The following is a 14,186-nucleotide window of genomic DNA, read 5'->3' as shown; positions in this document are numbered from 1 at the left end:
CAACCACCGATGAAACCTGCAAGTCGAAGGCAACATGCGTACCTGTCAGAGTAAACTTTGACTTTTCTTTTATTCCATCATGGTTCGAGTCTTCTAGAAATATTTTTCAAATAAGATATCAATTACAGTCAACTTTCGTTCGTTGGGCTATCTTTAAGTGGGCTAGGTTCTAATCGGGTTCCCGTTAATAGGGCTATAGCCCATCTAAAACGAAATCGAGCGTCATTTCTGACAGTGTATTTTTTCTTCCGTGGGGCTCTTGAATAAACTATTTCAAATGCAGAAAATAATTTATTTGGAAAATATTAAAATTAATTAAATGGAATACAGTTGTATCATATCGTTACCTGACCATTTTTAAGCTTGACCCTTCCGTTTTTAGCATCACGGCGAAACAGTTAAAAATATCAATATATGTTAAAATTGTCGTATGAAATTCTACTTTTTATTTGTTTAAATAAGATTGTTTAAATCTAGAAATAAATTTCAACAACGAAAAGATTAAGTTTCGCTTCGATTCCGTGTTTAATACGGGTATATATTTTTATAAATCTTTCTGCGACGATTTCGACAAAAACAATTGATGTATCCCTCGCTTTCGACATCTCATCCCAATTAACGAAAGTCTTTCACTAAGTGGGCTAAGAGCTTAGTGCAATTAGCGAAAGTTGACTGTATCAGAAAGCAAAGTGTAGATGGTACATTCCATTTTTGAAACTTGGCCGTCTTGTTTTTTATACGACGAATTTGCCAGTTTTAAGCGTACTGTACCATTGCGGGGTTAATGCAACGCTTTTATGGACTCTTACGGCCTCTCCCAGATGAGATTCAAACATGCGACGAGTGGCTCGTTAGATCAGTGCCAGGGAAAGTGACAGTTGATCGGTAAAATTGTCATAATCGTCATAGTATCGTTAAAAAAAAGTAGAACTATCATTATAAGATCACTATAAAAACAAAAAAAAACTCAAGGTTTTGGCAGAAAAAAATTTTCAAAATCACTACTAAGCATAAGTTAAATCTGCAAGATTATAACTAATGGCCTACGGCAGTTGGCCGGAATCTTAGCCATGGCCGGTGTAGAGATGGATATCGGCATGTTCTTCAACTCTTTCGTGGCCTTAGCAATCAGTAGATCCTCCGTCTGAGGTTCGCCCAAAAAATTTTCTATCACTCGCAGGTGGGTGGCGTTTCGAGGGTCCGCGGCTGACGCTCAGCGAGGAGGGAATGTCCAAGCCGCAGTTCATTCCTTCAGGGCTTGCGGTAAATCGGGAGATATATAGTACGAAGTGCCTGCCGGAAGTTGCCACTTTCATCAAGAGGTATCACGAGACCCATTATGCCAAGAGATCATCGGAGAAGATAAACCGGCTCAAGATAAACGTTGTATGTCCTGTATGTTATTTAACATCGCTATTGAAGGTATGATTCGGTGACCGGGCACCGAAACAAGAGGAACGATCTTCGACAAAAAAACCACCTCTTAGCCTTCACAAATAATTTTGCTTTCATCACTAGAAATGGGCTGGTGGAGGCTATCTACACCAGACTTAAATCGGAGGCTGGAAGGATTGAATTACAAATCAATGCGTCGAAAACCATGATATGGAGAGAGAGGCTCCAGAAAAAACAACGTTCACCTCCCACGGACAGAAACTATTGATGGAGATGAACTGGAAGTGGCAAATTAGTTGATATATTTGGGATTTCTGCCCAGGTAAATCAATCGTTTATTGGCATCTCTGGCGGTTTATACTACACGTTGCTGTATATCAACCTTTTGACTGTAGTAAACTGGTATTGTAAGCTGGCATCCACAATTCTAATCAGATTCTTTTTGTCGGTTACCAGCTGCAAATAAGTATTGTCAGCACTATAAAAGGGCTAGCAGTAAAGAAGCCGTATATTTTGCCGAAATAGCGTTAAAATAGCATTTAAAGTGCTCCGATTTTGCTCAAACTTTGCATTCTTGTTATTTTTCTGAAAATTTATAACCTATATTTTTTTATTCGGCCCTTAGGGTTCCCACTCCTTATTGTGGTTCCAAAAATCATCATCCTTGCCATGAGACCTTGTAACTGGTACCTTGGAGTGTCTCTACTGTCTGTACCGGGAAAGCTCAGTAGCAAGAGACCCTGTGACTATGGTCCCAGGATCGGCTTACTACTGGGTAATCAGAGGGGCTTCGCGAACAAACGTGCAGTCGACTTTCACCTTGCTTGGCTTGGGCTATTGTGATCATTTGGTTTGGAGGATTTGAAAGAAAGGAACTATTGAACTATTTTTTTTATTGATTTTTCTATTGTGGGTGTGTATGTGTGTGTGGGTGTGGGTGATGGGTGAAAACCGGTACGTACCGCTGTCGCTGCCGCTGCTGGTCGAGTTTTCCGCTGCTGACTTACTGTTCGGGGGAGGCTGGGGGACGCTCTGCGCGCGCTGCTAACTGCTGGCTTTGCAGTCACTGCTGACGACGCCGCTAGGGTTAAGGCGACGCTGCTGGCCGGTGCTAGTCCGCTCGTTCTGGTCTTCCCTCTTTGACGGAGATCGACAGGCCCAGGACGATACCGGAATGACCGTGCCGAGAGGGGAATGTCCTCCTTAATAATTATGGCCCAAGGCCAGAGGACTGCCGCTGGTCCTTGACGGGTTAGACGTAGCGAGCATCCAGGGCTCGCTAGGCCGATCGTGTGCTGACCTTTCCTCGAACCGTCTCAACGGTTGTACGAATAAAAACGTGGATTAAAAGGTCCTGTGAGGGTGACAATGGATGATAATTATCCACTTGTATTACGGACAGACAATTCCGTTTTCAGGGTTTAATTGTTACCTGAATAAACTTAAAGCCACTCACAACACTCACTAGCACTTTTAACTGTTTAAATTAAGCTGTTTAGCACACGACAACCAGAATATATCTGAGCAATGGTGGTCCTTTTAGCCACCACGAAACCTTTTCGCGGTATTTTTCCCCGCATATGGCCGCCTATTTCGCGCAGTTTTTACCTTGTCATTCAGCGTATAACAGTTTTCCCCACGCGTTAGCTTTTCTGTCATACTTATCGGTGGCTGTCGTTGCACCACCCACTTGTACCCACTGTGTTACGTGTTTAATGTATAGTGTGTTGACAATATTTTAATTATTTATTTATTTATTAATTTTACTAATCTAACTAACCTATTTTGACAATTTTTAACATTTAACTAACCCTACTAACAATAACCCTAGAAACGTGAAAGTAAACAAACATCATGCACATATTAAAAAAACAGAAGATCCTGTAACGCTTGGTTACAACCTTTTTTTAAAAAAAAAATCAACTTGATTCACTCGACCGATTTTAATAATTTTGATAACAAATGATGATGATGGGGTATGATGATAAGCTTCTAAAAAAAATTTTTATTTATTTATTTACTTATTTATTTAATCCATCTGACCGTAGTCTCTTTATGAATTTCTGATTGGATTGAGTAAAGCCCAGCTGAGGTGAAGTATGCCTCAGGTGGGCGTAAAAACCCCATCATCTTTTTGATGTAAAATACAAAACATTCATTACATATACAGTTCACGCTTAAGATACTAATACAGTTAACAAATTGTCAAGCTTATAAGCTATTCCTTACAACTACACATTTAAGTAATCAGTCTTTTTAAACGATTCTTGAAAACATCACATGAAATATTGAAGTCAAAGTGTACATAGAATCTATTAAAGACATTACACACTGCCCGAATGGGTTCATTCTGACCGTAGCCGGTTCGTTGGAAGTCAAGCCTTATAAAGTCCCACGATCGTAAGTTTCAATTTTGCCAGTTAGAAGTTTTCCTATGAAAACGGCTCTGGCCATATCTTGTCTTTGGGCAAGCGTTTCGATGTTAAGCAAACGACAACGTTCCACGTAAGGAGGCAGTTCTATTCTCCAAATTATCGCTGAAGATTCCAAAATCGATCATACAAGGCAGTAATACAGTGCTCTCAGACAGTGTGGATCAGTGAACTCCTTTCCGATTCTGGTGATAAAGCCGAGATTTCTGTTCGCCTGAGCGATAATTAGTGAATAATGATCTCTGAAGGACATGCGAGAGTCCAGCAGTATCCCAAGATCCTAAAAAGTTGATACTCTTGAGAGCATCTGACCAGATAAGGTGTAGTCCCATAGTAGAATCGATTGTTTCCGTTCGTTCCGTTTCCGATCGTATCACAAGAAACAGCTTAAGATCCTGGGGGTATGATAAAACAGACGTCATTGAAAAACAAAGAGAAAAGCAGAGGCCCGAGATTGCTTCCTTGTGGTACACCTGATGAGCTGACGAAGCTGAATGATTCATGGTTTCCGATCTTCACAGAAAGAAAACGGTTAATCAGGTATAATCTGAGCCACTTGACGAAGCTATAAGAGGCTCCCAATCGAGCAATTATGTTACCAATGTTTAGAACGTTGCATGGAACATAACGGAGAGCACTTTCGACTTCAAACGAGTTAGCGGAAGTAGCCCTAAATACACTAGAGAAGTGTTTGGCGAACAGATTACAAATATCGCTTTGCGAACTGGAATGTTTATTATCAATGAACATGTTCGAGGGAAGCCCGTTTTCTGTTCGCTTTGACTTTACGAAGGACCAGAAGCTTTTAGGGTTCCGTTTAAGTTTGGATTGAGTATTCAATAAATATCTAGAGTACAGAAAACGGTTATACATCCTGTACGCGTTGTTGGCATGGTTGAACTCTTGCTTTGCTAGCGGATCACGACGATGCGTGTAACGACGAAGTGCGCGGACTATTTGCTGTTTCAACTCTCGTGACCGTCTGTTTGATCAGCGTGGCTTTGGTCGAGGACGAGGGGTAGGAACATATATTCTGAAAAGTTGTATCAGGTTACAAGAGAACCTTTCAACTGCTTCGATAACATCGATGGCGTTATTTAGAAGCGATTCTCAGTTCGTGTTCCTTAGAGAATCTAGTAACCCAAAAAAATCTGCATTCAAGAAGTCAAACTCTCTATCAACAAACATCTCTTCAAACTGAACAGGTGAAGCACAGACGAGTGTTACGTGCAAAGGAAGATGATGTACGTCAATATCTACTAGCAGTTCAACGAAGATTCCTCATCGATAAACAGAAGGTCGAGAACTCGGTTTCGACTATTAGTAACTGTACTCATCTGAAGCATACTCAGTAACGACATGCCATCAAGTAACGCTGTGCTGGGTCTAGAAAAAACGGATTCGCTGGGGTCAAGAAAGATATGATGATAAGCTTCTAAAAAAAATTATAATCTAATTCGTGCTATGATACCTAAAAAGATCCCAGTTTTCATATTTTTTTCTGAAAGTCTGAGTTTTTTTACATAACATCTCGCAACTTCAGAAACGTTTTTCTTTGCTGCTAGTAGTAAGAAGTTATCGAAAACAAGCTTTCGCAAAATATTTCACGGTTGTGGAAAGCTTTAAAGGGAGTTTGAAACTTTGTTCTTTTTTTTTCATTTAGATTATAGTCACTTTAACCAGTTTTGGGTCATTCGTGACTTCTGCGGGGCTGGGATTTGAACCCGGGTCCTCGGCGTGAGAGGCGTGAATGCTAACCACTACGCCGGGACTGACCCCCGAAACTTTGTTCTTATTTGTCAGCTTCTAATTTTTTTTATGATAAAATTTCACGAAAGTGTTATTCTTTGTTCCAGAGTTATCTCACGCTATCGTGAAAATTTTACCGTTGAATAGTTAAGGCCATTGCAAATTATTTGTAAAGTTTTTGTCCCCCCGCTCTTCAAAATTGGCTCTAAAAATCGGGGGGCAAAAAAATGTTAAACTTGAGTAAAAAACTTTTGTATAAAATCAATTATTTGTGGGTTTTACAGCCTAAAGAACTCGCTTCTAGCACGAAACAAAAATGGAAGTACAAATAATTTAGCTTCCGAAAACCGGCAAAAAAAATTTTTTTTTTCAATTCTGTCTTTATTTTGGAAGGTTTTTGCATAGAAAATAACAACGTATATATCAAAAGCAATAATAAATTCGGGGTTCACGATTAAACTTCAAGCGAAAATTCCTAGAAATCTTAATTTTTTTTTGCGTGTTTAAAAAAATTTCTTTGTTTTTCTTTCGCCCCCCCCCCTCTTCAGTTGTCTAGGAAGGACAACAACAACTAAAATAGAAAAACTGATTTTAACGATTTTTAATTTATGAGAAATAGAATTTTCTATCTTTGCTGAAGAGATAGAAGGTTCCGGTCTTCAGTAAAAGTTCTTGTCATAATATGCTGTGAAACTTTGCAGAACACATCAATGTGTTATATTGAAACCGAAGAAAAATAAATTTTTTATTCCACTTTTAGGGAAATTAATCAAAATTTGAATTCCGCTGGACGATAGAACTTTTAATTTTAAGAAACTCTTCCAAAGGTTCCATAAACCTAAAATCAAGTTTTAGAAAGCTTCAGAACAAAATTTCCCGATTTTGTAAGCCCAAAATTCAACATGGGGCTGAGAAAATCGGAACATTACTGTAATGTTTTTTATTCGATGGTTGGTCCAACCCTTTCCGAAGCGATGTACGAGAAAATTGAAAAGTTTCCTTTGGAACTTTTTGGAAAAATTAAAGATGTTCCATGATAGTCCATGAACCACGCAATTGTACAACATTTCACAAAGCTATGGGAAACTTCGGGCTAAATCTTTTTTCAAAATTCTGTTACGTTTCCATACGTTGTTTCCAAACGTTGCTATACTAGATTTAAAATATTCGATAATTTATCAAGTATTGACGACATAGCTAACAAAGTGAAATGATATTATTATTAATTATCCTACAGTATAAGTAAGCAAATCATAAAAGAAACATTTTTTATGAAACTCCCCTATGGATAAATCATAACTCTTCTTAGGCTATCCTATGCTAGAGTAAATTCAACCACAGAAACTAAGAGCTCGTCAAAAAGCCATGAAGGCAAAGCTATAAACTACAACCTTTGCACACTAGTCGCTTGTATGTATAATGCCATTCCCACTAACTAATCCAGATTAAGCGGGGGCGACAAAGATTTATTCAGTAATTTCTCTGTCTAGAAGAAAAAAAAACACCTCGTCTCAAACAAGTTTGATCGCATCTAACCCATTTAGTAGTACGTTGTAAGCTGTAGCGTTGCCAGTTACTAAAACCGTTTGCTTGGTAAAATAAAACCTGTGTGGCCACTAACAAAAGCTAACCGGATGAATCGAGAGTACAATTTAATCGCTAATCGCTACATATTGTTCAGGTGACTACTGTTTCAACCCACGTCATCATAAACTGCCGCTGCTGTACCAGAGCAGTCCCGGAACCACCAGAAGGCAGCTGCTGTACGACGATCCAGCGGCAGGCTCGTCCTCCTCCGAACCCGACAGCAATCTGGCCAAGCTACCGTTCACGGATTGCGATGACTACCGGTTGGTGTTCATCAGCTCCGATTCGTCCAGCAAGGAGGAGGAATGTGACAGCAGCTCCACCACGTCTTCCGCTTACACACGGCACAGCATTGCACTGGACGACTGCGACTGGGATTATTTCGAACCGGGAATAAGCACAACGAAAACGCTCCTGTATGACATTACGACAACGAGTCAGCCACACAGGAACTCTCCCCGGAAGCGATCTCTGGTGCAGTCGTCGCCGCTTACTTCCCCGATGCTGTACCGGAGGCAGCGCAGTGGTTCATTTTACTCGACCAATCCGGCCTACGACACAGGGACGGATGATGAATTTTTAACGCACACTGAGTCTTCCTCTTCGCCAACTAGAAGTGAAGGTTTTCTGGAAAATTTCGAAGAGTTTCGAAATCTGCAAAAATTCAAGGGTGAAGTGTGCAAATGTGAATGTGGCTTCAAGACCCATTTCGTTCCAATACCGGTTCCGGTCCCCATTCCAGTGCCGATATCAACATTTCATAGCTGGACACAAAAGGAGCAATTGGACACCATCCTGAAAGAGCAAAGCCAGAACGAGCTGATCAAACAGCTTTGGAAAAACTGTACCGGCAGTGAGGGTGCACTGTTCGAATTTAAGCCTAATAACGGGACTTGTATGCATTCATCTATGTGCTGCCATCATCATCAAAAGGGAATGAAGAAACCTAAAATTACCACCGATAGCCAGGAAATGGACCGAAAGAGTTCTGAGCAGCACGTTGAAACGAAAGATTCATCGGTAAATCAATCTCTGCAGCCGCAGCAACAGCAGCAAACCCACGAAAGCGAAGATGTTGATGAACAGGTACGTGGTAATGGAAATAGTAATAACACCGCCAGTGGTGCGAGTGGTTGTGCTGGTGTGGCAGCTTCTCTTAACGAAAAGTTGTTTCGCAACCGCGATTTCCCTAGCAGCGCTAGTGCGAGTAAAAGTAAAATTGATCCACTGGCTAGTACCGAACTGACCGCTGTTGTCAGCACTAGTCTGGACCAGGTTGCTCCCTCACTATCGGCGACGGCGGTGACGACGACGACGACGGCTGGCAATGATCTGTCCGTACAAGGAAGAACAGATAAAGAATTAAAACCCACGACTGCGGCAGCAGCGATTAACCTCCACGAAAATGTCAGCGGCAATAAAAATCCACCACTGACCTCGGGCGAAGCACAAGAGCAGAACGTTAATAGTAGCAGCAGCAGCAGTAGTAGTGGCGACGAGAAATTATGTGAAAAGCCTAAAATTAACAAAAGAAACCCTATAGTGCACCACCGTCGTAGTCACGAAGCCATTAAAAATGAACAACCACTTGTGAACGTGCAAGTGCAAAAACCTGTAACGAGACAGTGTGTGAGTGGTGTGAGTGAATCGGTCATAACTGTTGTACGACGTGAAAAAGAAAAACAACAACTACAACAGCAAGAAGACCACAACAACACCAGCAAAGAGCCAGTGAACCAGTTTGACGACAGTGCTGGTAATGCAACAGCAACAACAGTACTGCTGCTGTGTAATACGTACGATGACATTGCTGGTAGTGCACTTTCGAGCGGCAGGGCAATTTCAGTGCCCGAGTTGAGTGCAGGGAAGCGGAGAAATTATGCTGAAACCTCGAGTGGCGAAATAGCACGCGAGCAAACCACTCCTAGCCAGGTGACGTGTGATGATAGTACTTATCGGTTGCTTGATAACGACAGTATGATAACAGTAGGGCAGGTTGAAGACGCGGATAAACCTGTACTGGAAAACGAATTGACGGGTTATTTGTTGTCGGAAAGTCGTTTCAGTTCGTCGCAATCGTCCTTGGCCAGCAGCGAGAACGAGGATATGACCGATAATAATCGACTGTCACGATCGGTGCAGCGCAACTATGATGTCACAGGTGAGCCAGTGCTGTTGAAAGTGAAAGGCCTTCCCGGTAGTGGCGAAGAAACGGATTCCTCGACATCGTACAGCTCTTCAGATGATGCGGACAGTGATGATACCGGAACAATCGCTGACCGAAGACCGGCCGGAGCGAGAAAGTTTTATCAGGTAATGGTGGTAAACTCCGACTCCGAAGCCGAATCGAACGATTCGGATATTTCCAGCAGTACATCCTCCAATTGTCCCTCCAATCGGGAGTTAAATACCACCTTTAAGCCATCGGAACCGATCGAAGAGGACGGAATTATTCTAAAACACGTAAGACGTGTTGATTCCGAGGATGAAAAACAGAGTGAAAGTAAAGATTTCAAGCAGCAGATTTCAGAAGAAGAAGAAGAAGGTCAGAACGAACCAATAATGCAAAATCCAGTGAAAGACGACTGCGTAGCTCCAGTAGTGCAGCTGGATGCTGCGATGTTTACAGAATTCCGCGAAAGCACTCCACTGGCAATGAAGGAAAAAGCTTCCTCGCCAGCCGGCGGCGATGAAAGCTCCGACAGTGTGAGTGACTCGAACATAGAACGAGACAGCTTGTGTGACGAAAACATCGAATCACCCCAACAGGTAGATGACGATCAAAACCAACACCAGCGGGAGGAAGAACAAATCCAACCACACACAACCACTACCAGCAACAGCAGCAGCGACGAACCACAATATAATGCAAACGAAAACAAACAGAACGTGCTCTCCGCAGGTGAGCAGCAGCAAACGCATAGAAGCATAGAAGACGAATTGACCGAAACGATTTCACTATTACCATCATCATCATCATCACCACCAGCAGCAGCTCTGCCCACCGCGCACGATCATTCAGCAAACACAAAGCTAGCCTTAGTAGTAAGCGAACGATCGTCCAACACGGATGTAAATAACTCTCACGTAGCAGCAACTTATGCTGCCAATAATCGCTATAAGAGTTTAGTTTTGATTGGCCCCGACAACGGTACATTTTCGATGGCCACCGAATCGCCCGTGCCGTCGTCAGTGATGGTCGGTGGTAGCGTTGAGCAGCAGCGAGCAGTCGTGAACGATCACCATCCTCACGTGAGCATCGTCACGAGTCGCACCACCCGCATCGTGAGTAGTAGTGACGAAGATGACCCGTCAGCTTCGATCACGGTAAAGCACACCAACTGGGTTTCGAAGGCAGCCGGGGATGAGGACGAGGACGACGAATATGGCGATGACATGTTTCCAACAGCAGACGACGAACCCGATCGTTCGCTCGACCGTGGGCTGGCGGGTTATTTCAATTTTGCTTTGGAGCAGGCATCGCCCCAAACGAACAGACGACCCGTGAAAATCACAACGAACGAAAGTGCAATAAGTAGTGTAGTGTCCGATAGTGCTGGAGGTGTGTGTGTCAGTGTAGAGCAGAGCAATAGTGATGTTGATGAAGGGTCAAACGAAGGCAATATCTTGGAGACCACCACCCCAATCAGTGAAAGTGATGCAATGATCAAAGGTAGTGCAATGGCGACCGAAAGTGGTAGTGGTAGATCTAGCAGTAACAGTAACAGTAGTGGTAGTCTTAATAACAGTAGTAAGAACGAAGACGTAACGGTTGTGACTGGTGCAAATACACTCTCGGCCGTGATTTGTTTGGAGGATGGTTTAGCGGATGACGATTCGTGGGTGGAGGAAGCCAGCCATGATGAGGAAGAATTTGCGACCACAACGGCAACCGAATCGGATATCGACGATTCCGGGGAGGAAGTTTCGTTGGGTGTTGACCGGGAAGAAGAGCTGCGTGGCTACAATCGGGCGGCAATCGATTTCACTCTACACACCATCGTGGAAGAAAGTTGCGAAGACAGTGAAGCCGAATCGAACCGAACCTCAGAATCGAAACGAAAAAATCGTATATCGGCATCTGAGCTGGAAAAATATTTCTTCTACGGGCTCGGAGACGGGTCGTCCGGCTCGCAGCCGCAAAACTTTAGAGACGATAGTATTTCGGAAAGCAGTTCCGTTTGTAGCGAGGGGCTGGATTCACTGGGTGGAGCGGAAGAATCGCTTGGGACATCCGGAGAATCAGCTGACCTTGCATCATCACGGTTGGAAAAATATTTCCTAACCGGCTTTATGGGTTTTACAGCAGAAAGAAACGAATCGGACGGAAGTGGTAGCGTTGGCAGTGACAGCGAAGGACATCCCAGTCCGGAACAACGCAGAAAGCGTCTAGTCCGTGCCAGAGGCGCAGGCCGATCACAGAGTTCGTCCCTTGACAACCTGCTGGCAAAAGATTCCGAAGCCGAACAGCAAGGTGACGGACACGAGTGTCCTGATTCATCCGAAACAGACACCTGCGATGAATCGATCAGTCAAATGGATAAAAACGAAAGCTTGTATGACACCGCCAAGCGAAAGAAGAAATTTTCCAAAAAAACCGATAGTGATGATTCCAAAAAGCACACGGAAATGCAACAACTCAGTCTTCCCCTTAAGTCAGATAAGGACGGTTCAGAGGATGAAAGCAGGAAAACACCACAACCGGATCTGCCGATAATGGGATGCTCTCTATCGGAGAGCAAAAAGCAAAACAGCCGCGATAGCGGCTTTATCGGTAGCAACGACGATCTGCTGAAGGATGGCGAAACGGTTAGGTCACCCGAACTGAAGCTAGAATTAGAGGAGATCCAGGAGGAAAACAAAACTGATCTCAAAGAAGAAAATAGTTCCTTAAAAGCACCCGCAAGTGATCCTCCGCCGGTAAATCTCGTTCGAAAGGACAGCTTCAACAATTGGAGCTCGGACGAGGAAACAAACCTGATGATGTCGAAGATGAGACAGTTCTTTAAAACTCTGGTAGCTGCTTCTGCAAATAGTAAAGCGGCTTCTAGAAACTCAACACCGACCGTCAGTGAACCGAACACACCGAAGCATGGTACTCCGGTAGCGAAAACACGTTGCAGAAGCAAACCACCGCAGCTGGTGTATTTCGAGAACGAACTAACTCGACTAATGAAAACGGTTCCAGGCATAAGAGACGATCAAGTGCGGGAAATAGTTGAATATCTCAGCAGTGAAGATACATGGTCGGACTCATACGATTCTTCGGACTATACGAGTTCAGACTTGGAAGGAGCGGTCTCACAAAAATCTGTACTACAGCAGCAGATTTCAGCCAGCTGTCAACAGATTATCAACAAGTTCGATATGCTGGAGAAAGACGAGGAAGGCGATATGGGCGATGGCGGACTGATCGAAGAACCACATGCACTGAATAAGGAAACTGCCTTCGTGTACCAGCGCTTGGTGGCGTCACTGTCGAAAATGTCGACGAAAGATGAGGAAAAACCAGCCAGTGTAACCAGCTCGCCGCCCCTAATTGCTAAAGTGATGCATCACATCGGAAGCCGATTGGTGGCACTGATGCATGAAGTTAGCAGTGGCGAATCCCATGCAAGTGCATCACCCAAATCCGCAAACGTAAGATATCATCAGCGTAAGGTGCAGCCGAACATTTCGGCCACAACGACAGAGGATGACGACAGTACGTCTGAAAGTAATATGGAGAAAAATGAAGATCTAGGATATTTGCTTCCTCGGAGTAAAAGCCACGATCTCCTGTTAGGGGACGCGAGGCCACATCATCATCAGTCTTCCAATAGTACAGAAATGGCTGGAGAGGAAAAAGAAGCTAGTGACTATGAGCGATTTTCGTGGCGAGGAAGTTTCGAATCCGCTTTGCTCGCTAATGGAGATTCGCGGTCGAAACTTTCTATGTTGGATAATTCTACATCATCGATTTCCGTTCTGGCCGCCAAAAGACGTTCGGCAGGAGATTTGCTATTCAACAACCAAAATCTCAGCCGTGAACAGTTGGATAGGGTACGAAGTTGTGGCAGCATAGGGGGCGAACGAGAAGATTTCGAATCATCCAAACTGTGGGGTTCGACCCAGAGTCAAACGACTGGAAGAAGAAGATCCAGCGTTGCCGATAGTGATTCGGACGATTCGACATGCAACGACAACCGGCTAGCGTCGCGTTCAACATTGCCTCGCAGCCTTCAGAACACCAGCACTGCCGTCAACACGAATTCTCTTCCCCGGCTTCCGACATCGAACATCCAAACCATCATGCAATCGGCACCAACCAGTTCGTCGGCGTCGACCTCTTCGGTGATGCAAAAATCGCAAAGTGTCTACCATTTCCTGCAGAACAACGTCAAGAGTGCCCGATATCGGGCACCCGGTTTCAACTATCGGCCACCACCGCCACCGAGCACACCGAAACGAGCCGTTTCGGCACCGGGATTACAGCAGCCGGTGTACCCGCGGCGTGAGCGACGACGAGTGCAGAGCAATCTGAGCGGTGAGTTGATGTTTGTTGCATTTTCGAAAGCTAATTAGAACTTGTGGTTTGGAATGAGATCAAAATCTATTTAGGTCTGGCAGAACCAAAGAGAAAAATCAAATTCTCCTTTTGTGTCTTAACATGCATATCAAGCGTTTAATACAAAAAAACTTCGATATATTCCGGAAAAAAACTTGACTAAAGAATGAGCTTATAAAACAGGTCTCTACACTTTATGCCTTTCTAGGACATTTAAAGCAGTAGAAGCTTTTAAGGGGGTTAACGTTTGATTGTTCAATAGGTGCTCTGAATAATGTCCGAATATTCGCCGTAACATACGGATTGTTTACTTTTTCGATTTAGGACCTTTTCAATTGTTGTTCTTGGTTTAAGCTAACTCGTTGTCTAGTGGGCTATTGGTTCCTTTCACTCACTGCGTGCTTAAGTCACAGCCATCATCCTTTCACCTTTCGAAAAACTGCAGAAAACCACTAACTAAGTATGATGGTATCATC

At 43.5% G+C, this 14,186-nt stretch overlaps 1 protein-coding gene across 3 annotated transcripts in view; it reads left to right on the top strand.

The window, feature by feature from the left end:
* Window positions 1-14,186, top strand: part of LOC128732704 (uncharacterized) — an 85,806-nt gene that overhangs the window by 25,878 nt on the left and 45,742 nt on the right. For all 3 annotated transcript variants that reach the window (XM_053826020.1, XM_053826019.1, XM_053826017.1), the window contains one exon: window positions 7,258-13,689. In XM_053826020.1, coding sequence (XP_053681995.1) covers window positions 7,258-13,689 — 6,432 coding nt within the window. The remainder of the gene's footprint in view (window positions 1-7,257; window positions 13,690-14,186) is intronic.

The sequence above is a fragment of the Sabethes cyaneus genome, chromosome 1 (assembly GCF_943734655.1).
Source record: "Sabethes cyaneus chromosome 1, idSabCyanKW18_F2, whole genome shotgun sequence".
NCBI classification, from domain to species: Eukaryota; Metazoa; Arthropoda; class Insecta; order Diptera; family Culicidae; genus Sabethes; species Sabethes cyaneus.
This window is presented reverse-complemented; position numbering and strand designations above follow the sequence as displayed.